This window comes from Dunckerocampus dactyliophorus, chromosome 1 (genome assembly GCF_027744805.1).
Source record: "Dunckerocampus dactyliophorus isolate RoL2022-P2 chromosome 1, RoL_Ddac_1.1, whole genome shotgun sequence".
In the NCBI taxonomy this organism is placed as follows: Eukaryota; Metazoa; Chordata; class Actinopteri; order Syngnathiformes; family Syngnathidae; genus Dunckerocampus; species Dunckerocampus dactyliophorus.
This window is the reverse complement of record NC_072819.1, coordinates 4,670,539-4,698,509: the sequence shown is the minus strand read 5'-3', so window position 1 is coordinate 4,698,509 and position 27,971 is coordinate 4,670,539. Positions and strand designations below refer to the sequence as shown.

Genomic DNA, 27,971 nt, shown 5'->3' with positions numbered 1-27,971 from the left:
AAACAATTATTTTTTTTAATCCCCAAAATAACATTGGAAAGCCATTTTTGACTTTTTTAATTTGACTTTCATTTTCTCTAGAGATAAAAATAACTTATTTTCTAAATAAAAAAATAAATGAAGTCACACTTTTTTCCCCTTTTTATCTCCAACACAACCAAAACGCTTTTTTTTTTTTAATCCAGAAAAACAATGGAAAGTATTTTTATTTTTGTATATAGTAAAGTATATAGTAAATAGGCGAGTGGTTAGCATGTTGGGGATTGTCCATAGGAATGAATGTGAGTGTGAATGGTTGTCTATATGTGCCCTGGCATTGGCTGGCGACTGGTCCAGGATGTTCCCCGCCTCTCAATGTCAGCTGGGATAGGCTCCAGCATACCCCCACGACCCTAGTAAGGATAAGCACCATAGAAAATGGATTGGATGGATAGAAACAAATAAAATTGGAGTACTTTAAAAAATTAATCTAAAAATGACTAGTTTGTTTTTGATATATTTATGACATTTACAAATATTCAAGGAATGGAAGAATCTGAATGTTGTGAACTCCCGTTTTCTTGCCTCCGTGGTCTGTCAGTGTTGAACTTTAGACAGCGAACCAGTCCAGACTGAATCAACAGCGCCTCTGCTGGTTGCAGCCAAGTAGTGCAAGACGCCATTCATCACCGATCAATTGACAGAAACTGATGCCGGTCCTCTTCCTCTGGAACATCACATGACCCCTCCCTGCTCTTCTATGAATAGCCGTCCCACATTCCTTCACCTCTCCTTTCTTGGAGACAAGAAATCACTCGTGGAAAATATGTAGCTTTTTTTTATTTGTTAAAAATCATGATTGGATCCCAAGATACGCTTTCAAGCTGAATCTGAATCTTTTGTGTACAACATGACTTGGACATTATAGAGTATGTAATAACATGACATAATACACTAAGTTATTTTGGAATATATGTCCTCTAGCAAAGTAAACATCTCTGGAAAGCAAACCAAAAAATATATATTTATATGTGTGTGTGTATACATCTTACTGTATTAACACTGCTGATTGGTTCACCTTTGACCCACTTGACTCAATGATTTACTTTGCCACGTCAGCATAACACCCCACGCCGAAAAAAAACAAAAAACTGTCGTTTGGTAGCAATTCAAAACAAATTCTACTTGCGTCCATACATAATGTGCATAAATAAAAGCAAAAAAACACATCATGGTACATCAAGCATTTATTTTGTAGCCCAACAGTACGTTTGGTTTATTTTGAAAAAGTCTTTTTTTTTTAAATTGGCTTTAAGGTTTTGTTCCCTTCTCCCCCCCCCATAAAAAGTTAACTGTCTCTAAATAAAACTTACTTTTTATCCAATCATCAAAAAAAAATGTAAATAAAAGAAACAAGTCAAATTTGTTTTTTTTTTTTACTTTTTAAAACAGTCAAATCTTAAAAAAATTTGGCAAAACCCAAAATATCACTTTGTTGAGGATAGTCAATATTTGTGTTTTTCTTTTCATCCAAAATATTGTTTACATTTTTTTTTTAATAGTCAAATTTGGGGGGGTTTGTTGTCTAAAATCTTATTTAAAATATATTGATTAGGCAAAACCCAAAATATTTACTTTGTTTTGGGGATCAAGAAAAGACAGTTTCTGTGTTTTTTTCTTTTCATCCAAAACAAATTGTTTTTTTAAATAAGGGGGGGGGGGGGGGGGGGGGGGTAAATTTGGGGGAAGTTGTGTAACTTGGGGGGGGCTGAAAAAACAGCTTTTATTTATACAATAAAAATGTTTTTCCCCCATGGATAAAAGGGAAAAAACTGGACAGTAGTGCAATACCGCATTAGAAAAAAAAAAGAAAAAAACAACAGTAGTCCACCAAGCTATGACCTCCACATGTGCAAACTGATTTTTTTTGTGCAGCTTTAAAAAGTGTCAACTAACTGCACACTCCAACATGACAGCAGGCAAAGAAAGACTTTGTCTCATGAAAGAATACATTTGAAGCTAAAGATGGCACATTAAATCCCCCAAAAAAGCAAGTGACAACATAAATGAAAAATAAATGCATCAAAGCGTTGTTTCTAATCAGTCAAGGATGCTGCTTCCTCTCCTTCACAATAAGTCTTTCAAAATAAAAGCAGGTTTTGTTCTTCGTCACCGTGCGGTTTATTTTTCTTCTTCTAGTGTTTGTGGTTTTTCTACATGAGTGGAGGTAGACTGGAGGTGGGGGAGGGGGGCGCTGTCATTCAAGCATCATGCGGGATGAGGCGGGACTTTAAGGCCTGGGCGAGGCGGGCGGTGGCGCGGAGACGTCACGTCTGGTGGACCTCGTGGAACATGAGCTCTCTTGGGATTCGGGTCTCGGGGCCGTAGAGCTTGCAGGCGCGGCGCTCGAAGGCGGCCACGTTCTGCTTGACCACCTCGTCGAAGAACATGGTGGCCAGCTGGGAGTGCAGCAGCGAGCGGAACTCGAAGGAGATCTGGCGGCCGGTGGTGGTGGGGGGGAGAGTCGTCAGGGAAATGCTCACGAAAAAGACGAGAGAGAGAAGGTCACTTACGGAAAAGTCCACAGTGCAGGTGCGAGGGTAGCCGGGAATGCCGGGACTGAAGCGCCAGATGGTCTCCAGGTGGTTGAAGAGCTTCCCGTCCGTGCAAACGGCCTGAAAAACAAACCCCGGTTAGGGAGGGCACAGTGGTGGGGGTGGCGGGGAGACGCACCTTGACCAGGTGAGGCCTGACGCTGGTGATCATGGAGGTGTAGCGCTCCACCACGGGCGGGAAGCCCACCTCCAGCTGGGCCTTGCAGTGACCCGCGCGCTTGGCCACCGTCACAGACTTCTTGCACCACGGAACAAAGTGCTTGTAGTCGTCCACGTTGGCCACCACGTCGTACATCTCCAGCATGGAATACCTGCCGCACCCCAAAAAACACACACCCCACCTCACTCACACTTCAGCAGCCTTTTTCCCGTCGGGGGCTCCAAATCCCAGAAGTACATTTTTGTGTGTGTGTTATCATTTTCATCCCAAAATAAAAACATAACAAAAAAGGAAAACAAGGAAAATGGAAGAATTTTGACTTTTTTTTTGGTGCCGATAGAACAAAAATATTTTTTAAAAAGCTGTAATTTTTTGAGAATGTCAAAACAAAGAGCAAAAGTTGTATTCTAATGAGAAGAAAAGTCGCAACTTTATGACAAACTCAACTATAAATAAGAGTTGAAATATTAAAGAAACTTTTTAAAAGTTATAATATGAGAGAGAAAACTAAATAAAGTTAGTAAAAAAAAACTATTCTTGGGCTAAATTAAGCATAAAAATGGCTCAATTAGCCAAAATCCATATACAGTACAAGGGAGCAGGAGGATTGTAATTGTGACTGTAGTATTCTACATTGGCCACCAGGTGTCAGTAATTGCTCGGCGATGGCCAGAACAGGCATTTATCTCACAACAGGTACAATAATAATAATAATAATAATAATAATAATAATAAAAAAAATAAACATGATAACAACACGAGCCACGACAAGCTAAAATTCAACTCTGAACCTCCGACGTCACTTCCTGTCCTCCACACAACTGTCCGCCCGCCCCTAGGGTCCGCTGGGGATGGGGGAGGGAATCTCTGGCCACCTCACGATTCAATGTGATGATAAAACGATTATTGATGCATCTTTTTTTTGTGATCAATAGTTTGTCCATTTTTTCATGCATCATTTTTTTCCTCTATATAATTTCTTTGTACTCACCGTGTAACTACCAAAACAAAGCATATTTGTAATGATGCACAATTAAAATAAACATGAAACAGACGCATCTCCGCAGCTATTTGACATTTCTAATAAAGAAATCAGATAAAAAGACTATAGAGATACAAAGAAACAAGCAGCGGCATGGGAACTCGTTGGCGCCAGAGCAAACATATCGGGGAAGTTTACATTCATTTAAAACAGACATCTATGTACGTTTATCTTCAATACGAGCAAGAGAACTCTCTACCAACACCGGCCGCTTTTCCTCCTCTGAACTACTTTGCTGCCCCCCCCCCCCCTCCCCTCCCCAAATTCCCTCGACATCTGACAGCCAGTCAAATCCGTGGGAGACTCGTACAACTGCTCAGGATGTGAACGCATCACTCACCGGTGTAGCTGGTCACAGCCGCTCGTGTGCAATGTTTGCTGCGCGTTGGCGGTGAGTTTTTGCCAATCACAGTTTTGTCGCCTCCCGTGTGTGGCAGCCATTACACTTAGGTGCACCACCATAAACCGTCCGCTTTCCGTCTTTTTGTTCCATCAGCATCGATTATTAACATTCATGAATCTATTAAGAATCGTCAATGTCCGCATCGCAATGCATCTAAGAATCGATTATTTCCCCCCACCTCTACCTGGGGAACACATTTGCTGTGACACACACTAGCAGGAGTTTTATTTGCGTCTTAAAAGGCTTATTTACTCTTACAGTATGTCTACTATAGTGGGTAATACGAGTGTAAAGCCATTTAAAGCCGCTATTACAATACACTGAGTCAATAACCACCAGGAAGTACGCTGTCAATGCCAACATGTGACTCTCATCTTAATTATGTCTAATATGTCTTATTTTCTCTTATTATGTCTACTATATTGGGTAATAGGAGTGTAAAGGTGACTATGGGCTGTTACGTCATGTCTAGAGGTTTCTAATAATGTTAAAAACCATACTTCCAAGACCGTAAACAGGTTTTCTATGCCGTAACTACAAAAATATTCCAAGAATTAATACTGAATCCTACTTTGCGGAAATTCACTTATACTTATAAACGAGGAAGGACTATATTTGTATCATTTAGGCCAAAAATACATAAAAATGTGCTGAAATACGCATCATTTTTGAGTAGTAATAGGCCGTACTCAGACTTTGAACCATGAAGTGGGAGGGACGACTTCGATTGCTGTTGTCGTGTTAAGTCAGGCAATAAAGTTTAAAAAGAGCGCCAGTCTCTCTTGTTCCTGTTGAGACTTGTACAAGGCGTGACTTGCACGGTGTCACCTTCAAGGACTCATTTAAATTCACTTAGCACCCAAATGAAGCGCCAATAACGACTACCGTTGACAGATCATGACACTCCTCCATGTTCATGTGTTTCCAACGCGAGCACACGTTACCCAAGTATCCTGCGCTCCGAGTACTCCTTCCTCTTGTTGGTGAGGCTGATGAAGTTCCTGCTTTGGGGGAGACTCGCCATGGCCGCGTCCCAGTCGTGGAGGCACAGCGCCGTTCTGGGCGATCGGGTCATCAGGATGCCACAGGAGGACAAATGTCTGCCGGGGAACAAGCAGAGACGCCGTTGGAAAGGACGACTATGTTCCGGCCGACGGGGTGACAACAACACAACACAAAAGGTACACGCACACGCACACGCACACACACACACACACACACACACACACACACACACACGTGGAGGCTAGCTGCTGGTATTTTCTACGTTGACATCTGACTAGCTGGAATGCTGACCTACACCGGGCAAGACGGCACTGGAAATATCCCAGTTGCCCATGAACGCACTGACACGGGTATTTTTAAAAATGTGTCTTTGGTCACATTACTCAACTGCAGAGTACCAGACCTCTTCAGGAGGAATTTGCGTTTGGAAGAGAGGCCAGAATGCTTAAAAAGTTGACAATTTGTCAAACTTAATATTGCATTGGGGAAAGGTTTGATCGCAGCCACAGTTTGACCCCGGGACGGATCATTTTAAAGCGCCCTGATGTTACTGTTAGAGCGACATAGTTACACTTACAGTAAACAACGTTTATGTTATACATCATCGGCGTTGCTTACCTGATGTTTTGCCGGCTGCACACTCGAGGCACCGCCGCCCGGCACGACCGAGGAGAACCTACGATAGCAAGCTGGAGATAGTCGCTGAAAGTCCGCACACCCATGGGCAACCTCCGGGCACTAGCCGTGGTTGCCATGAAGGCAGCAGACACTCGCTCTCACTGGAACACAACTTCAGCCGAAATCGGAATTTAAAAAAAAAAGCCTGAAGCGAGAAAAAGTCAAGAAGTAATACGTGTCAAAAAATAGCACTCGCTTGCTAGCTGTCAACGTAACTAGTGACGCTAGCTAACCGCTAGCTAACATTAGCCAGCTAGCAAGCTTTCGTAAGAGTCCCAATTTACGCGACATAAAGCAAAAACGTCACTACGAACGCCCTGACATTGTACCCATCAACACATACAGCAGATTTATTGGCGATAATTTCTTCTTTAGCTTTGGGTTTTTTTTGTGCCAAATTTCGCCGCCTGTCTCTGCTCGACCTTCTGCTGCTAAATAAAACGCCGGTGGGACAAACACCTTGTTCTGCTGCTTGGCGGCACACATAAACGGCTACTGGGTTAGAACACTGCCCCCTAGCGTGCCGGCAGGATTAATGCATGCTATATTGTGGTTAAACCTTAGATGCCCCTTCATTTAAGATGCAGGTTTAGAATGTTTATTTTTTTATGTAATTTTTATTTTTTATTAGAATTGCTGTAATGGCTGTTTTTATTGTTATACTTATACTGAATTGCTTTGTTGAGTAAAAAAGTTTCCATTTTGAAGGCACAGATGTTCATATTCATATTTTATATTATTTTAATGTATTTTTATTTTATTTTATGAGAATTGCTGTGTTTATTATTTATTTATTTTCTTTCTTTATTATTTTTACTGTGGGTTTTTTTTTTGCAGAAAAATGAATGGCTGTTTTTGTGTAAAAAACTTTTGAAGGCATTTATATCCAGAATTACCAGGCATAACCATTTGACTTTATTATTTTTTTTAATTTTTAGAGTAGAAAAAAATCAATAAATATAATTGTTTTGAAAATGTTTTAAATATTTATTTCGTCAGCATCAATACTTATATAATTATTATATTTATAATTATTATTCATTTCATTCATGTATTTATATTTTTGTATTCTATTAAAATTATTTTAATTAATTATTAGTTTTAATTAATTTAAACAAATAATTTAAAATATATATAATTTTAAAAATCGTTTTATATATATATATATATATATATATATATATATATATGTGTGTGTGTGTGTGTGTGTGTATACTGTATATATACTGCTCAAAAAAATTAAAGGAACACTTGGAAAACACATCAGATCTAAACTGGGGGAAAATGATTTTGAATATCTTTCCTGATAATAAGTGGGTGATGTATTAGTAACAAAATGATGCCACATAATTTGATAAAATGAAAATGATCACCCTATAGAGGGGGGAAATCAAAGACACCCCAAAAATGAAAGTGAAAAAATGATGCAGCAGACTGGTCCATTTTGCCAAAATGTCATTGTAGCAACTCAAAATGATTCTCAGTAGTTTGTGTGGCCCCCACGTGCTTGTACGCATGCCTGACAACGTCGGGGCATGCTCCTAATGAGACTACGGATGGTGTCCTGGGGGATCTCCTCCCAGATGTGGACTAGGGCATCACAATGTCCCAGAGGTGTTCTATTGGGTTTAGGTCAGGTGAACGTGGGGGCCAGTCAATGGTATCAATTCCTTCATCCTCCAGGAACTACCTGCATACACTTGCCACATGAGGTCGGGCATTGTCGTGGACCAGGAGGAACCCAGGTCCCACTGCACCAGCGTAGGTTCTGACAATGGGTCCAAGGATTTCATCCCGATACCTAATAGCAGTCAGGGTGCCGTTATCTAACCTGTAGAGGTCTGTGCGTCCTTCCAGGGATATGCCTCCCCAGACCATCACTGACCCACCACCAAAGCGGTCATGCTGAATGATGTTGCAGGCAGCATAACGTTCTCCACGGCATCTCCAGACCCTTTCACGTCTGTCGCATGTGCTCAGGTTGAACTTGCTCTCATCAGGGAAGAGCACAGGGCACCAGTGGTGTAGTTGCCAATTCTGGTGGTCTATGGCAAATGCCAATGGAGCTCTACGGTGCTGGGCGGTGAGCACAGGGCCCACTACAGGACGTCGGGCCCTCAGGCCACCCTCATGGAGCCTGTTTCTGATTGTTTGGTCAGAAACATTCACACCAGTGGCCTGCTGGAGGTCATTTTGTAGGGCTCTGGCAGTGCTCATCCTGTTCCTCCTTGCACAAAGGAGCAGATACCGATCCTGCTGAGGGTTGAAGGACCTTCTACGGCCCTGTCCAGCTCTCCTGGTGTAACTACCTGTCTCCTGGAATCTCCTCCATGCGTCCAGGTACCGCAGTGATGCCCTGGTCCAGATCTGGGAGGAGATCCCCCAGGACACCATCCGTAGTCTCATTAGGAGCATGCCCCGACGTTGTCAGGCATGCGTACAAGCACGTGGGGGCCACACAAACTACTGAGAATCATTTTGAGTTGCTACAATGACATTTTAGCAAAATGGACCAGTCTGCTGCATCATTTTTTCACTTTCATTTTTGGGGTGTCTTTGATTTCCCCCCTCTATAGGGTGATCATTTTCATTTCTATCAAATTATGTGGCATCATTTTCTTACTAATACATCACCCACTTATTATCAGGAAAGATATTCAAGATCATTTTCCCCAGTTTAGATCTGATGTGTTTTCAAAGTGTTCCTCGAATTTTTTTGAGCAGTGGTATATTTAGGCTATTTTATATATATATTTTTAAAAGTTTTAAAAGTAATTAATTATTGTGATTAATATTAATAATTATTTACTTATTAATATATTATATATATGGTATATATATTATTGTTATTAATGTATACATTATATATTATATATTATATATTACAAATTAACAATAATACAAATTCATATTATAGACATATATTACAGTATATATATAAATAACTTTTTTTTACACCTGTATGGCCGTTAAAAATGTTAAAATGTGACTTAAAACGTGGCTTTTGGCCACAGTTTGACCCTGGAACAGACCATTTCCCTTGCCGTGATTTCCTGTGGTACGAGCAGATTCTCGTTTCCAAATGGCGAGCGAGGATTGCGATTTTCCTGTGAATGGTGACATTGTTTTTGTCTTTTTAAAGTGCTTTTTTTTTCGGGCGGGGGCTTGATGCTCGCATTAAATGCACATGATGACAAGGAGACAAAAAGTCTTTCACCAAAGTGACTTTATAGTAAAGTGGAAAAATCCGGATGAATTTAGGGAGTCACAAGTGCGTCCGTAATCCTCCTTAACGTTGCATTCCTGCCGGGGGGGGTTTTGTGGTTGCATGTATGACCCATTGTTCTACTAACACACATACAACACATAAATACACACTCATTTGTATTATAGTGTGACCCATTGTTCTACTGACACACAAATACACACTCATTTGTGTTCTAGTGTCACACTTAAAGCCAACTATCCAGCTGTTACATTAGCAGACTTGACTTGTGCATTACGGTTTTTTATTTATTTATTTATTTATTTATTTGCTTCCAGAAGTGATCATTCGCACCCCCCCTTCCAAAAACGGGTCATGTGACCTGAGCCGAGCTTTATTTCGGGGACTATTTCAGAAGCATGTGATTTGTAGAATTTGCAACAAACCCCACCGCCTTTAAGACCCCCCGTGACCTCTCGTTTTGTCATTAAGGAGTCTTGCTGTAGACCAGGGGTGCCCAAAGTGAGGCCCCCGAGATACATGATTAGACATGGGGGGTGATTTTCTTTGTCAGCTGTAACGCCAGATGTTTATCCACTGTTTCCATAACTCGAAAATTTATTTTTTTCTGCACAACCTGAACAAGTTGCAAAGGCAAGAGAAATGTCGCTGCATGCTTTGAACGGGGAACTTGCAGCGCCACCTGGTGGACAGCTATAAACATGTTAAAAACAAACGCCGGTAGCCTACATTGAAATGTTGATGAATGAGTTCATGAATGTGGGATTTAAAACATGTCAGTGACAAAAAAAAAAAAAAAAGGTGCTGATATCTTGCAGGCAGGTGTACCTAATGAAGTGGCCGCCGAGGAGACGACCTCAATCTTTGCGCACATGTGATCCCCGCTTATGTGCACTTTCTCAATAAGTCTTCTTGGTACTGTACCTTCATCCATTCATTCCAGACCTGCTTTTAGAACTGTACATAATCATAATCATCATAATAACTTGTGTGTGTGTGTGTGTGTGTGTGCATGTGTCTGCTGACACAGCGCGTGGGTCAAACACGAGTGAGTTCATAAAGGCACGCTCCCGCAGCCGTCTGCTCACTAAAGGGATTTTAGTGGAAGAGGAGGCAGCCTGACGATGAAGACGTCTGCTGTGCTGATGCTGCTGGTGGCCGTCACACACACGCTGGCCAGTGAGTGTGTATATATTTTATTTTATTTATTTTTATTCCATGTTAGTTAATGTATGATAATATGATTGCATTTTTTGAGTACTAAAATGGTGACATTTTATCTTACTTATTTATTTGATTTTATTATTCTTGAAATGTTCATTTTCTATTACATTTTTTTCCATCACTTTTATTCATTAAAAAAAAAAATGCAGTTAATTATGAAGATTTTGTGATCATTTTTTAAAATTAAAAAAGTAAATCAGTTCATGGTTAAAAAAACAGTTAGAATGCAAATAAAATGACAATTAATTATGAAATCATTGTAAAAATAATTTTATTTTAGTTAATGTATGATACAATCATTACTTTTTTGAGTAATGAAATGGTGACATTTAATTTAATTTTATTTCATTTTAGATTATTTTATTTTATTTTATTATTTTTTATTTTATTTTATTTGAAATGCTCATTTTCTATTACATTTTTCCATCGCTTTTATTCATTTTAAAAAATGCATTTAATTATGAAGTTTTTGTGATGATGTTTTAAAATTAAATGAGTAAATTAGTTCATGTATTAAAATATTATTATTTTTATTATGATTATTATTATTATAAATGGTGAAATTCTATCTAAAGAAAACTGTGTTAGCTTTTTTATTTTATTTTATTTTTGTATCAGACTTCATTAAAGTGTTTAAAAATGAAATGGTTAAAAACACAACTAAAATGACAATTAATTATGAAATCATTGTAAAAAATAATTTTATTTTAGTTAATGTATGATAAAATGATTACATTTTTTTACTAATAAAATGGTGAAATTTTTTTCATTTTATTTTTTATTTTTTATTTTTGTATTTTTGTATTTTTGTATTTTTTGTATTTTTTGTATTTTTTGTATTTTTTCAGATGTTTTTATTTTATTTTATTTGTTTTTAAATGCTCATTTTCTATCACAGTTTTCCATCGCTTTTATTCATTTAAAAAAATGCCTTTAATTATGGCGTTTTTGTGATAATTTATAAAAAATTAAATGAGTAAATTAGTTCATGTATTAAAATATTATTTTTTTTATTATGTTATAAATGGTGAAATTCTACCTAAAAAAAAATGTAAGTCGACTTTTTTATTTTATTTTATTTTTTTTAAATATTCATTTTGTATTAGACTTCATTAAATCAGTTTAAGTGTTTAAAAATGAAACGGTTAAAAATGCAAATAAAATGACAATTAATTATGAAACCATTGTAAAAAGAATTCTATTTTAGTTAATGTATGATAAAATGATTAATTTTTTTGAGTAATAAAATGGCGACATTTTATTTTATTTTATTTTATTTTATAAATAATTAATTAAAAATAAGTGACTTTTATTTTATTTTATTTTATTTTAGAAATAATTAATTAAAAATAAGTGACTTTTATTTTATTTTATTTTATTTTAGAAATAATGTAAAATGAATTTTAAAAAATAAGTGACAATTTTTATTTTATCTTATAAATAATTAATTTAAAAATAAGTGGCTATTTTATTTTTTTTAATCACTGTTATTGTTATCATGCTGATATTAGTAGGTCGGTATTAGTAGTAGGTGAAGATTCTGTGTGTTCACCACACATGAATGAGCCTGATTGTCACTGAGATTTTCACTTTTTCCGAATTACAAGTCAACCTAAAACATCTTCACAACAATTTATGTTCCAAAAACATGTTTAATTGACTAACTTCTAGTTTCCCAACTGCGGTATTGATGACACTTCAGCTACCTGCTTTAAAACCAAGACTTTTTTGTTTGTTTGTTTTCATCCCAATTCCGCCCCGTGGCCTCTTAATCTGTGTTAAAATCCCACCCGCCTGAGAGTCACATGATACGGACTGAGGGATGTGAAGGCGTATTTTGGGGCCATTGGGGCTCTATTGTTAAAATCATTCAGAAGTGATAACATAACAACACAATTCCACCTATAAATACCAAGTTGCGCCATAGGAAACAATGTAACTAGAAATAGTCTGTTCCAGGGTCAAGCTGTGGCCATCACATTTTAACATACTTACAAGTGTCATACAAGTGTAAAAAGAAGTTAACCACCCACACTTTTTCATCGCATTTCCAGTTCTACAACTTCAGTGGTGTTCTACTTTAGCAGTACCGCCTTTTTGTCATTTTAGAGCCCAAAAATGGCGGCTTCACTCGTTACCCATCCTGGAACACCAAGCTTTACCCAATCTGGAAGGATGGAGACCCCCGCTTCACAGACTCCTGGAAAGGTTCGCACACCAAAATATACAGACAGTATTTTTGCGTATTGTTCTTGTTTTTTTTCATGTCGTCTTGGCGCAGGCGGGAAAGTAACATTCAACGTCGCGAACGACTCACCGACTCTGACCGGAGCCAAAGTGACTTTCACCATCGACTTGGAGTTCCCCCACAACCAAAAAGTACAAGATGATGGAGATGTGGTCTGGGCGGAAGACTGCGTCGTCAACGGTAACACACACACACACTTGTAGCCACACTAGCGTAGCTACAATATGGGATGCTGAAGTGCTAGCATGACATTTTAACAGCTGAAAAAAACATAATTATAAAACTTATAGCTCTACATTTAAAGATGTGTAGTGAAGCCTGTGGGTTTTTTTTACAAAGCTGTCAGCAAAGTGATGGGCATAGTAAGCTTTGATTTATTTATGAGTATTCATGGGGTACCGATGCGTGAAGTAGATATCGAAAACGTGTACACCTTATGGGAGTCAAACGGGACCAAATTGGTCCCGAAGGTAAAAAGTGTGGACTTAAAAGCAAATTTCCTTTTCTACAGTATGCACCTTACAAAAGAGGAAATTATTGAATAAAAAAAAATATTTAAAAAATATATTCCTGGCCGAATTTTATACAATTAAGCCTTTAATGATGTGTAGATGTGTAGCGAAGCCTGCTTTCCTCTTTACAATGGAGTATTAGGGCCAAATTGAAATTGAAACTGAGATTTTGAGAATAAAGTAATAATATTATTATTATAGTCATAAATTTACAAGAAAAAAAGTCGTAAATTTGTGACAATAAAGTCAGAAATTTACAAGAAAAAAGGTCGTACATTTCCGGCAAAAAAAGTCGTAATATTCCATGAATAAAGTCATAAGTTTACGAGAATAAAGTTGTAAAGTTACGAGAAAAAAAGTTGTACAATTATGTGAAAACAGAAAAGTCGTAATATTCTGAAAAAAAGTCATAATATTATGAGAATAAAGTCGGAATATTAAGAGAAAAAAGTCATACATTTATAAGAAAAAAAGTCGTAAATTTATGAGAACAAAGTCATAAATTTATGAGGAAAAAGTCATGAATGTACGAGATAAAAGTTGTAAATGTACGAGAAAAATGTCGTACATTTACGAGAAAAAAGTCCTAGTATTACGAAAATAAAGTTGTACGTTTACGAGAATAATGTCGTAAATTTACGAGAAAAAAGTCGTACATTTATGCCAAAAAAGTTGTAATATTACGAGAATAAAGTCATAAATTTACAAGAATAAAGTGGTAAATTTACAAGAAAAAAGTCATGAATGTATGAGAAAAAAGTTGTAAATATACGAGAAAAATGTCGTACATTTACAAGAAAAAAGTCCTAGTATTACGAGAATAAAGTTGTAAATTGACAAGAAAAAACTTGTAAATGTACGAGAAAAAAAGTCGTAACTTTACAAGAAAAAAAGTTGTACATTTCCCGGAAAAAATCATAATATTACAAAAAAAAAGTCGTAATATTTCAAGAATAGAATAATGTTGTAAAGTTACGAGAAACAAAGTCTTAAATTTACGAGTTTTTCTCGAAATCTCAGATCATTTTAAAACTCCATTGTGACAGGCATTGCCTGAGACAGCTATGAAAAGGGGGGACTTATGTGACTTTTGGCATTGAGCAAAGGTAATATTTCAACTTTTTTTCCAGAAATGTACGCCTTTTTTTCTCCTAAATTTACGAGAATAAAGTCTTAAATTTATATGTGCCCTGGGATTGGCTGGCGACCAGTCCAGGGTGCACCCCGCCTGTCGCTCCAGCATACCCCGGCGACCCTAAAGAGGAGAAGTGGCAAAGAAAATGGATGGATGGATGTCTTAAATTGACGACTTTTTTTCTTGTAAATTTGGGACTTTATTCTCGTAAATTGACAACATTATTCGTACCTCCGTGAAGTGATGGGTATAGAAGGCTTACATTTATTAGATATTCATCGGGTATTATCATTAAAAATAAAACAATATGTAAAAACAATACTTACCTGCCTAAAATACAATACAGTGCAAATACGCCCCCTGGTGGCTGTGTTTGGACACTCGTTGATCAACTGTTGTGATCCTCTATTCATGGAAATGACGTCAGCAGCCAAACAGAAAAAAAGGAGACAATGCAAAGCATGTATGCCCCCTAGTGGCTGTTAGCAGTAGAGGGTCTTCTTCACTGTTTTATGTTCTCCTGCAGGGACAAAGCATCTCAAGTCAGAGTCGGTCTTCCCAACTCACAAGAGCGACTGGGAGGCGGTCTTCCCTGATGGCACGCCCTTCAAGAAGGACAAGAAGCCCAACTACGTGTTTGTGTGGAAGACCTGGGGTAGGTTTTGTTGTGACACGCATCAAATGTATGATCCTTCTCAAAGAAAAAGTACAAGAATAATGTTCCCCCTCCCGTTCCGGGCAGGTCAGTACTGGCAAGTGGCCGACGGTCCCTCGTCCTCCCTGACCATCGACACGGACGCCGTCCCACTGGGCTCCTACACCATGGACATTGTCATCTACCACTACAGGAGCAAGGAGAAGTTCATCCCTCTGGGGTATGCCTCCACTCAGTTCTCCATCACTGGTAAGGAATTCATTGGTATGAACAGCTGCGGCTGTAGGCAACCTCCTCATGGAGTTTTTCTATAAACCCCACAAGATGGCAATAACTGCATTTGAAGTATCAGGAGTGGTCAGCATCCAGCAGCTTTATCTAGCTCCTCATGCGCTTTAAATTTTAATTTTGAATTTAAATGTGATGGTATTGAACTGTTGATATAATACTGTCTCTGTTTAAATTCAATTCAATTCAATTCAATTAATTTAAATTAAACAGTGAACAGAGACAGTATTATAACCAGTTAAAAAATGTTAAATTTAAATTTAAATTTAAATTTAAATTTAAATTTAAATGTAAATTTAAATTTAATCTAATCTAGCATTTTATTTCATTTAATTTCCTTTTAATTTGATTGTATTGAACTTGTTGATATAATACTTTCACTGTTTGTCTGTGATCTGTGAATTAAATTAAATTAAATTAATTTTATTCATTATTAATTTTTATTAATTAATTTTTTATTTTTATTTTTATTTTTATTTTTATTTTTATTTTTATTTTTATTTTTATTTTTATTTTTATTTTTATTTTTATTTATTTATTTATTTATATTTTTTGAACTGGTTGATTATAATACTGTCTCTGTTCATCTGTGATCTGTGAATGAAATGAAATGCAAGCTCTATAGTTATCATCACACCTTTTTCCTCTTTCCCATCACCAATGAAAACAAACAAATCTTGTGTTTTTGTGCAACTCCAGTTGATCATCTTCAGCATTTCGTCCCCTCAGATCAAATCCCATTTGCCGTGACCCTGGACCAGGTCAACGACGTCCTGGCAGGAGACCTGAGCTTCGTGCTGAACAGAGCCATCGCCTTCAGCGTCACGCTGCACGACCCCAGCCTGTACCTTAGCGACGCCGACATCACCTTCAACTGGGACTTTGGGGACAGCAGCGGGGCGCTCATCTCCAGGGAAACGACTGTCACTCACACGTACGTGAGCTCCGGCGCCTTCAAGCCCCACGTGGTGGTCCAGGCCGTCATCCCAGACAAGGCTTGCAAGCCTTCGGTGGATACCACCACCCAGGCCCCCGCACCGCCCAGACATCAGGACACCTCGGGTAATCAGGGCAGAAAATGACATCTTTCTGCATTTACTCAACAAAAAGGCCCAGGGATCCAGCCTATGCGCTCTACTGGGTCATATGTCATTCAACGTGTGTGTGTGTGTGTGTGTGTGTGTGTGTGTGTGTGTGTGTGTGTCCAGTGGTTGCAACTGCTTTGAAGACCAACGCTCTTCCGTCGGACACCGAGGAGGACAACAGCGAGGACGAGACCTCCACGGCTCAGCCCGCCCAGGAAGGGCCCTCACAGTCCCCCTCAGAGACCCCCTCACCTATCAACTACAAGGGGCCCGCCAACTCCGCCTCCAACTCGCTGATGGAGGAGACGAGCAGCGACGTGGCGATGGAAGGTAAAGATGGTGACATTTGGTTCCGGTGAAGTAATTATTACAGTAGTATAGTCATTTTTAAGTACTACCCCTCAGCCTTTAACGGGGCCATGACGCAGAGCATCATATGACTGCTCCAAGCCAATCAGTGAGGTCAGAAATGAAACGAAAATATTATCATTTTTCCACCATATGTCACTCTAAAAAAATACATATACATAAATATCATTTCATAATCACGTGTAAAGAGTAAAAATGTCAAAAAAAAATATTCTAGTCATTGTCTTGTGTTGAACATGATTATTTTTTAAGTTTTTAAAATATACAGTAATTTATTCAATACCTACATTAATTGTATTCAAATTTTTGTTTAATTTAATTTAATTTGGAGTTATAGACAATAGACAAGGTGCAAGGTTAATATTTGAAGTGCCTCAAACCTACATATTTTATTTTATTTTATTTTATTTTATTTTATTTTATTTTATTTTATTTTATTTTATTTAAATAAACATTTATGAAAATAATTCTGTATCATTTTGCTTTTCTAAAATATTATTTTATTTCATTTTATTGACGTCACATGTACTCATTTGTTGTAAAAAATAATAAAACTGTTAAAAACAAAAATAATCCAATGCACTTAATTATGACGTTATTGCAATACATTTTTTAAAAAAGAAATTAGTTTAAAAAGTGAATATATCATTATAATTATTAAATTCTGAATACATTTATTTTGTAATAAAAATGATAAAACTGTTTAAAAAAAGTGAAAAACATTAAACAAATTAAATAAATAAAAATTAAACTGAATTTAACCAATTTGATGAATTCATTTATTATATTTTATTTAGCATCACATGTATTTATTTTTTTAAATAACAAAACAGTTAAAAACACAAATAATAAAATGCAATGAATTATGTAGTTATTGCAATAGGTAATAAAATGGTGTAATTGTGTCTTAAAAAATTATTTTATTGAATTTGAAAAATTTAATTAATTAAAAATGTTGAAAAAAAACAAACCAAAAAATCTAATCCATAAAAATTAAACTGAATTTAAAAAAATGAAACAGTTAAAAAAATAATAAAATGCCAACTGATTATTAAGTTTTTATTGTAATAAATTATTTTTAAAAAGCGATACAAATTGTCTGGTTTGTTATTTTATTTTATTTATTTATTTTTTTATTTTCTATTTTATTTTATTTTATTTTATTTTTTATTTATTTAATTAAATTTTATTTGTTATTTATTTATTTCTATTTATTTATTTATTTATTTTTTTTATAATTTTCTTTGTTGTGTTTAAAAAAAAAAAAAAAAAGCTTTGTTCTTATTTATTTATTTATTTAGTATTGTCATCATATTATCATTATTATGAATGTTCTCTCTTTTTTTGGGGGGACGGTTATCTCACCGTTATCTATTATGTGTTATCCTGACTATCACTGAAAACATGACATGGAATCCAGGAAGTGAACTACATGTACTGTACTAGATGTAGAATGGATGGGGGGTAGGATTAAATAAGCTTTGCTTCTTCCTACTCCTTTTGGACATGTGGAACTGTCAAAAAATGACTCACGAGATGTATTCCATTGTAACCTTCATGTTCAAATAAACTAAACCAAACCAAACCAAACCAAATTTAAATATTATTTAGTGACTGCAATTATTGAGTAATAAAATTGTGAGATTTTATCTAACAAAAATTAAGTGACTAAAATGAGCTGTGGATCACATTTTAAATTTTTTGCAATCATTCTGCGTGTTGCTGGTGAACAATAACGTCTTGGTGCCAAAGCCAAGCATGTACTTTGTGTGCAGTCTTGAACGTAGACGTGACTCTTTTCCTGCTGTCCAGCATTAAAGCGTCCCGTGATACGGGCGGGCCAAGCTGCCGTGGTCCTCGTCGCCAAAAGGGAAGCAAAGGACAAACCTACAGAGGACGACTGCGTGATTTATCGCTACGGCTCCTTTTCTGCTGACATTAAAGTGGTTGGTGGGTCCTGAACGCTCTCCATGAGCTAACCCAATCGAACCGTGATGGTTATGGTTGCCTTGTCTTTTTGCTTGCAGAGGCCATCCAGAAAGTGGAGATCCTGCAGATGGACAACAGCGCCACGGCGACACCGGGAATGAACAACAACGCTATTGATCTCACTGTTACCTGCCAGGGAAGGTGACCTTCACTCATACGAAACACCAGAAATAGCCTGTTCCCGGGTCAAACCCTAACCCCTAGCCCACCTCACCTAGCTTCCCCAAGGAGGTGTGCAGCGTGATCCTGGATGCAGAGTGCCTGAGGCCCATCCACACCACCTGCAACATGGTGGAGCCTTCCAAAGTGTGCCAGATGGTGCTGCACCACTTCTTCAACAGCTCGGGCGTCTACTGCATCAACGTGTCCATGGCCAACGACGTCAGTCTGGCTGTCGGCAGCGCCAAAGTCAGAGTGGACATGGGTGCGTCCTCTTATTTTTTGGACTTGACGCTGCTCGCTGGCCTGGCTAAGTTATCTTTTTCTTTCAGGCTCTGAGGTGTCCTCCTCCAGCATCATCGTCACCGTGCTGGCCGTCATGGTCCTCCTTCTGTCTCTAGGAATTGTGGCCTTTACTTACAGGTAAGTCTATCCATCTGTAAACATCAAGCGAACTAATACTACTGCTAATACTAATAGCAATAATATTCCTTTCTTTGGTGTCCATTTACCGAAATTGTTTGATAGACTTCATTTTACGTGTTTTTTCCCTCTGTAATATTGCACGAATACATCGATCTTGTTACGGTAATTTTCTTGTAAAATGTAGACATCCCGTGTACGTTTTCCTGTGCGTGTGATATTACAAGAATAAGCTTGTAATAGTGCATCTTTTTTTTGTAAAATTCATATTTTCCCCATAAAGTTATATATCATTTTTCAAGATATTTTTATTATATATGTTATTTTTAGGGCCGCACGGTGGTCTAGTGGTTAGCACGTTGGCCACACAGTCACAGTCTGGAGAACGGGAAGACTTGGGTTCGATTCTCCCCTGGGGCATTTCTGTGTGGAGTTTGCATGTTCATGTTCATGCATGTTCCAAAAACATGCATGTTAGGTTAATTGGCGACTCTAAATTGTCCATGAGTGTGAATGGTTGTTTGTCTATATGTGCCCTGCCATTGGCTGGCCACCAGTCCAGGGTGTACCCCGCCTGTTGCCCGAAGTCAGCTGAGATAGGCTCCAGCATACCCCCGCGACCCTAAACAGGAGAAGCGGTATAGAAAATGGATGGATGGATGTTATTTTTATTATTTTGTTATTTAATTGGATTATTTACATGTTTTTTCATTATGAAAAACTAATATCTATAAATAGAACATTAATACTATGAATAAATATTATAATTATTTCTATTATATTTTTTGTAATATATATTTACAACATAAATGTTCTATTTATACATATTTAAATATATTATATTATTATATTTATATTATATTATATTATAATTTTATATTAAAATGTTTATGAAAAGAATTCTGTAACATTTTGCTTCTCTAACATTTAATTTAATTTAATTTAATTTAATTTAATTTAATTTAATTTTATTTTATTTTATTTTATTTTATTTTATTTTATTTTATTTTATTTTATTTTATTTTATTTTATTTGTTGGCTGACTTGTTGGCTGAAGTTTCTGACTTCCAGCAGGGGGCGCCTCTGGCATTGTGCGCATGCTAGAGAGCGATTCATTTTGAAAGAACAGGAAAACGTAATGTAACAGGATTCTTTTTACCAAGGCTTTCATTTTATTTGATTTATCATTATTATTATTATTATTATTACTATTTACACGATGTTTTCATAATGAAAAATAAATATTAATAAATAGATAATGTATATTATGACTATATATTATAAAATATATATTGATTTAATTAAGTTGTATTTATATTATAATATTATAATATATTATGTACTGTATATTATTCTTATATTATATTATATATTATATTTTTAAATATAATTTAAATAAATATTTATCAATATTTATGAAAATAATTCTGTAACGTTTGTAACATTCTGTAACTCTTTCTAGGATTTTTTTCCTCATAATATTACGTGAATTGAAAACTAAAATGTTATTTTTTTCTCAATTCTCAAATTCAATTCTAATTAATTTGTAGCATTTGTAGTATTGCAAAAATAAATTAAATGTTTTACTTGTTTCTCGCGTGGGTATAAACATGAATGCATCTAAAACCTGCATTACTTTATTAGTCCATTCGGGGGCGCCTTCTATCACAGTTTACAGCAATTGAACAGCAATTGAATCCTTTTGCATTGTAATTTAAGTGGAGTGAATCGCATCGTATGCATCGAAATTGGATCGAATCATATTAGTTCATTGAGATGAATCACACCATATTCAGAGTGAATCGTGTACTATCACATTTAAATGGGAGGGAATGTTGTTGCATCCTAATTTAAGTGAATCCTTTCACAGTTTAATTCGAATGACACCCTGTGTGGATTTGTTCATCATTCGACAGGCGCCTGAAGTCCTACCAGCGTCTGAAGGACGCCAGGGCGGTCGCAGACCCTCAGGAGGTCTGCCGCCACGCCGGCTCCGCTTCGTCGTCTTTGTGGACGCTCCTCAACAGGCAAGGAGTGCTGGACCAGCGCCCCCTGCTGCAGGACAGACTGGTGTGAACCACTTTGACCAGGCTTTTCATTTTATACTTGTTTTTTTTAAAGGATCCTTTTTTTAAAACATGAAACATCACGTAGATTTAAACATTTGTATGAATTACGCCTGATTTTTTTTCTACTGAAATTTTTGTTAGTGAAAGCATTCAATCAGTGTTTTTTCCATTAAACTTTGCTTGGAGCACTCATGTCGTACTTTATTGGTAAGACTCAACCCAACACGATGAAAGACAAAACGGCGTCACTTGTCACAGATTTTATTTGGAGCCAAGATGCACATTTTCAGGAATTTCAAACAGCCAAACTGCTAACGGACCCATCGACGGGTGTCTGGAGGATGCATTTGTCGCCGTTTTCTGTTGCCTTTTTAATATTCTTCTCCTTCCTCCTCTCCTTCGCCCTCGATGGAGTCGACGCCCACCTCCTCGTAATCCTTCTCCAGCGCGGCCATGTCCTCCCTGGCCTCGGAGAACTCTCCTTCCTCCATGCCCTCGCCCACGTACCAGTGGACGAAGGCACGCTTGGCGTACATCAGGTCAAACTTGTGGTCCAGGCGGGCCCAGGCCTCGGCGATGGCGGTAGTGTTGCTCAGCATGCACACGGCCCTCTGGACCTTGGCCAGGTCTCCGCCGGGCACCACGGTAGGCGGCTGGTAGTTGATGCCCACCTTGAAGCCGGTGGGGCACCAGTCCACGAACTGGATGGTGCGCTTGGTTTTGATGGTGGCGATGGCGGCGTTGACGTCTTTGGGCACCACGTCGCCACGGAAAAGTAGGCAGCAGGCCATGTACTTGCCGTGGCGGGGGTCACATTTCACCATCTGGTTGGCGGGCTCGAAGCAGGCGTTGGTGATCTCGGCCACGGACAGCTGCTCGTGGTACGCCTTCTCAGCGGAGATGACGGGGGCGTAGGTGGCCAGAGGGAAGTGGATACGGGGGTAGGGCACCAAGTTGGTCTGGAACTCCGTCAGATCCACGTTGAGGGCGCCGTCGAAGCGAAGGGAGGCGGTGATGGAGGACACGATCTGACTGATGAGCCTGTTCAGGTTGGTGTACGTGGGACGCTCGATGTCCAGGTTCCTGCGGCAGATGTCGTAGATGGCCTCGTTGTCCACCATGAAGGCGCAGTCCGAGTGCTCCAGGGTGGTGTGGGTGGTCAGGATGGAGTTGTAGGGCTCCACCACAGCGGTGGACACCTGGGGGGCCGGGTAGATGGAGAACTCCAGCTTGGACTTCTTGCCGTAGTCCACCGACAGACGCTCCATCAGCAGGGAGGTGAAACCGGAGCCGGTGCCGCCGCCGAAGCTGTGGAACACCAGGAAGCCCTGGAGGCCCGTGCACTGGTCGGCCTGAGGACACAAGACCAACGACATGGATCAAGACCTCTAATAAGGAAAGTAGTGATCAGCCTGTTCTCCTGGACCGTGTGTATTTCTTTGAGTCACTCTTCTACTCCTGAAACGCTTCTCACAAAAGGGATTAAATGTGCCAAAACGTGCACCCCTGCTGTGTTGCATGTGCTATTATTTTTCTGACAAATACACCACATGGTGGCGCTGTTATCAAAACCCCAAAATTTGATCCCCATGAGTTGGATTGGATCAATGCACTTGACTAAACGCCACACTGTAACTTTTGGGTGGTTGGATGAATCATCACCAAATTTGGTACACCCATTTAGGGGACTGTCAAGCACATGTGTGCAGAATTTGAGCCGGATTGGTTGAAAAACATGGCCGCCATCCAGCAAAATGTGAGAGGGACTTTGCAACCAATTGTCCATAAGTCATTGGGCATTTGTCTAAGGATGACAAAACGTATGGCGTGTTTGCTAGCATGCCATCCAAAGCATTCTCAACACAACCCATAGGGGGCGCCACAAACGCTTTGTGAAGCTACACACCAGTTTGCGGATCCTGTCCAGCACCAGGTCGATGATCTCCTTGCCGATGGTGTAGTGTCCACGGGCGTAGTTGTTGGCGGCGTCCTCCTTGCCGGTGATCAGCTGCTCGGGGTGGAAGAGCTGGCGGTAGGTTCCAGTGCGCACCTCATCTAAAGGGGACAACGTTCAAGTTAGTGGGACTTAACCCTGAAGGTAGTCCTTAAAACTCATTCCCAAAAATGTCAGTTTCCCAAAAACTGATGCAAAAAATATGATATATATGTATTTATGTAAATATATATATATAATATATAAACTTTTTTTACTATATAATATATTATATCTAGGAAGTAAATTATAACATTATTATATATGTATTTATGTAAATATTATATATATTATTATTATTGTATATAAACAAAATATATAAAATGCTTACTATATATGTAATAATTAAAGTATAACATTTTACATATGTATGTATTTATGTAAATATTGTGTAATATATACAATATATTATTTTATATTATATATAATATTTTAATATATAATATCATATATAATAATTCTGTTGTAACATTATTATATATATGTATTTTTGGAATTATCTATATATTGTTATATATAAACAAAAATATACTTTTTTATATATATTATACATAATAATTAAATTATAACATGATTATATATGTATTTATGTAAATATTATATATATTATAAATATTTAAAAATATATTTGATTGTTTCAACATTTTTAACTCATCAATCTTTTAGAACTACTTCAGCCTGAAATATACGTATCACTTCTTAATTATATTTTGGGAATTTTAACCCTTGAAAGGCCAGTATTTTTGCATATTTCCACTGCTTTTTATTTTTTTTACATACTATATATACTGTACATAAATACCATTATCCAGCAGACACTAGGCGAGAAATGTTCCTGTATGCTTTAAATGGGGGAAAAATAGCGCCATCTGGTGGACAAATTAAAAAATAATTACAGGTTGAAATCCAGTACAACAAACTGAAACATTAATTAACGACTGCGGGATTATTTTTTTTTTGTTCATGGCATTTTCAACTGGACTTTTTTGCTCGCGAGGAATAAATGTGCCACTTTTTGGTGCAGCTTCGCCATTTTAAGTTCATTTCAGGAACATGACAATGCTAAAATGTTCTAAAAGTGAATATTCACTGGAAAATTGTGCTAATATCAATTCAACAAAGCTAAAAGGTCTCAAAAATAACAGACTGGATGGCACAAAATGTCTCTTATTACTAAGAAGAAGCAGCTATGGTGGATGACATGTGTTTACCGATGACAGTGGGCTCCAGGTCCACAAAGACGGCTCTGGGCACATGTTTTCCAGCCCCGGTCTCGCTGAAGAAGGTGTTGAAGGAGTCGTCGCCGCCCCCCAGGGTCTTGTCGCTGGGCATCTGTCCGTCAGGCTGGATGCCGTGCTCCAGGCAGTACAGCTCCCAGCAGGCGTTGCCGATCTGGACGCCAGCCTGGCCAACGTGGATGGAGATACACTCACGCTGCGGGGAGGCGGTGAGGGGAGACAACATTGACTTTTATATTTCAAAAGCATGAATATTGAATTGTGCTACCGCTCCCTCTACCGGTTGCTGCAGGTATGGCAGCATGAGGCGCCACCCTGCTGCATGACAACCCGCAGGGGACTCGAACATCGACCACCCCCATCCTCCCACGTCGGAAAAACGCCCTTTTGTTATCTTTTTTTCACCCCCCGCCACTGCATTCGCTTTGCTCCTGTCATTCAGACACAACGCTGCTCTTCTGGCAAGGAAATGCAAATGAGGCAGCACATGCGCGTTCAGGCTCACATTCTGGAATATTCCACTTGCTCTCCTCCACTCCACTGAGGATGCACAATCACGACGTTGTATTAAGGGGGAAAATGGGGCCGGGGGAGGCAGTGCATGGTTTCATTTGACGTTTAAGGACTGTTCATACCGTAGTACCGTTTAAAACCGTCTATAATGTAATTAAATGAATGCAAAAATACATTTTTTGGAATAATTACGGCATGTGTGGTGGATTTAAAACAGACAAAGTACGTGCTTTTGTGCTTTAAATCTATTCAGTGGTGAATGCATGAATTAATAAAAAATTAATACACCATCATCTCAGTCTTGCCACTCCCTGCCATTATAAGGTACCTCATTTTTACATTTTTGCATTTTACACGAACAGCCAAATATTCACAAATTTAAACTTCTTTTTTTTAAATCACACAATTAATCCGTTTTGTTAAATATTTTTTTGGCTTCAAATTTTCATTGTGCGCTTCTCCTCAGCACCACTAGTCATTGTTGGCCATCTGCACACACACACACACACACACACACACACACACACACACACCGTCAGGTCATTGTCAGGTACCTCGTTTAGTATTTTTTGTATTTCACAATTAAGGCCAAATATTCAGAAATTTTGACAGACATTTTTATAAAATATTAAATAATTAATCTTCTTTCTGAATGTTTTTTATTTTGAGCACCAGCAGTCATTGTTCGCATTTACACACACACACACACACACACACACACACACACACACACACACACACACAATCATGTCGTGCCACTGCATCAAATGAAAAATAAGACCCGATTACGTCATCAAACCGCGTTCCATATATGCTAATTAGTGCCAATTAAACATCAAATTAGGTAAAGTGACGTCGTGTTGCAAGCAGCCACTCGACAAGCTTTAATTTTACCTGTAAGAAAAGGCGTCATTGAACTCACCATGTTATCGTCTGGAGGTGACAAAGCAGCAGAGAGGAGGAAGAAAGGGCTTTTTTCCCCTGTAGTATTTAGGGAGACGTTTGCGTTGCGTGTTGTACCCAACGGGGTCGATGCAACAACTGCTGAATGGTAGGGAAGTGCCTGCACATTTATAACCCCCCTCCCCACCACCACCACCACCACCACCCTCGCCGGATTTCAGCACAAGTGGACTCTGCTGCCCCCGAATGGTGAGTTTGTACATTGCCGTCTGCTCAATCCTGGGGAGCAACTGCAATATTCTTCGTTTTTGTGGTGAAAAATGTGTGTTTTTCCCTCAACCCCCCCACCCCCCACTCTAAATATGGATTTTTCTGCAGTGATGCCTCATTATGCATAACCAGAGATGAGGTGATTGACAAAAGGAGTAGCAGACACGCTGCAGAGAGATGAACAAAGCGTTGCAAGCGTGCATTTTCTAGGCGTGGCACGCACAAATCAATAGGCAGCATCTCTGCTTGGAAGTAGAAATGCAGTATGGCGCAGCTGTGCTCACGCTATTACTAGTTTGGGTTTTAATCTGATTTTTTTCTCTAATATGATATATTTATATATATTTTGCACACCATTGAAATATTGTTACTTATATTTTGCTACTTTAACCAATGATATATGTATTTTTGTATTATATTGTACTTTTTAATGTTATTTTTATTAATATATAGTATGAATGTTTTTTTGGGTGTTTAAAAAATAATTTTTATTATGTGTATTCTATATTTTTATGTTTTATTTACTTGTATGTTATTATCTTTTATTATATATATATATATATATATGTATATATATATATATATGTATATATATATATATATATAAAATAAAAGATAATTACTTTTAAATAATAATATGATATATATATATATATATATATACTGTATATTTATATATACATATAAAGATTAATAACTATTAGAAAACTATTTTTAAAAATACTAATTATTGTTTTATCATGTTAATTATTATATAATTATTACATTAAACATGTTTTAATGGTTATTAATATATATTTGTGTTATTTTTTATTACATATTGTAAAATATTTATTACATTATATTACATTTACAATATTTATATATTTTTATTTACAATACAGTAAATTCAAATATATAAGCAAATATTTAAATATTTACATTCAAATATTTACTATATACATTAAATATTATATTATATTATTATTATTATATTATATCATGTTTATTTATATACAGCATATATTTTTCTGTTATTAATTTCATTTTATTATATATTATATAAGGTTAATTATATTCGTTATTAATATGTTATTTTTTATTACATATTGTAAAATATTTATTACATTACATTTACAATATTTATATTTATATTTACAATACAGTATATTAAAATATATAAGCAAATAAATATTTAAATATTTTACTTTAAATATTTAAAATATTTACTATATACATTAAATATTATATAATTATTATATATTATGTATTTTCATATTTATTTATATACAGCATATATTTTAGTGTTATTAATTTCATTTTATTATATATTATATAAGGTTAATTATATTCTAATTGTATTTTTATTTACAATATGCTATACATTAAATATTATGTTTATTTATAAATATATAATATATTTGTGTTATTATTTTATTTTATTAAATATTGTAAAAGATTTATTACATTATACTTACATTATATTTTTATTTTTATTTACAATATGCTATATTAAAATATATAAGCAAATATTTTACTTTAAATATTTCAAGTATTTACTATATATATTAAATACGATATAATGATATGTTATATATTTTAATGTTTATTTATATACAGCATATATTTTAGTGTTATTAATTTCATTTTATTATATATTATAAAAGGTTAATTATATTCTAATTGTATTTTTATTTACAATATACTATACATTAACTATATATTATGTATTAGGTAATTTTATTTATTTTATTTATATATTAATGTATATAATATAGTTATAATTTTTATTTTATTATATATTGTAAGGG

General features: G+C 36.8%; 3 protein-coding genes across 3 annotated transcripts; 1 reads left to right on the top strand and 2 right to left on the bottom strand.

Annotated features, from left to right (window-relative positions):
• Positions 1–789: 789 nt before the first annotated feature.
• On the bottom strand, positions 790–6,352 carry coq10a (coenzyme Q10A). The gene is made up of 5 exons (XM_054785030.1): positions 5,823–6,352; positions 5,144–5,299; positions 2,713–2,905; positions 2,553–2,654; positions 790–2,474 (listed from the first exon to the last, which is right to left on the bottom strand). The coding sequence occupies exons 1-5, from the start codon at positions 5,957–5,959 to the stop codon at positions 2,307–2,309; spliced, it is 756 nt and encodes a 251-aa protein (XP_054641005.1). The 5' UTR covers positions 5,960–6,352; the 3' UTR covers positions 790–2,306.
• Positions 5,168–21,452, top strand: pmelb (premelanosome protein b). The gene is made up of 14 exons (XM_054784977.1): positions 5,168–5,380; positions 9,927–10,023; positions 10,139–10,287; positions 12,442–12,540; positions 12,614–12,760; positions 14,754–14,882; positions 14,970–15,131; positions 15,900–16,232; positions 16,379–16,585; positions 18,437–18,574; positions 18,652–18,754; positions 18,832–19,037; positions 19,105–19,195; positions 21,112–21,452. Exons 3-14 carry the CDS (start codon positions 10,233–10,235, stop codon positions 21,269–21,271), a joined length of 1,830 nt encoding a protein of 609 aa, XP_054640952.1. The 5' UTR covers positions 5,168–5,380; positions 9,927–10,023; positions 10,139–10,232; the 3' UTR covers positions 21,272–21,452.
• Positions 21,453–21,509: 57 nt separating this feature from the next.
• LOC129186597 (tubulin alpha-1B chain-like) lies at positions 21,510–26,071 on the bottom strand. Its single transcript, XM_054785006.1, has 4 exons — positions 25,931–26,071; positions 24,469–24,691; positions 23,171–23,319; positions 21,510–22,616 (listed from the first exon to the last, which is right to left on the bottom strand). Exons 1-4 carry the CDS (start codon positions 25,931–25,933, stop codon positions 21,636–21,638), a joined length of 1,356 nt encoding a protein of 451 aa, XP_054640981.1. The 5' UTR covers positions 25,934–26,071; the 3' UTR covers positions 21,510–21,635.
• Between the last annotated feature and the right edge of the window lie 1,900 nt (positions 26,072–27,971).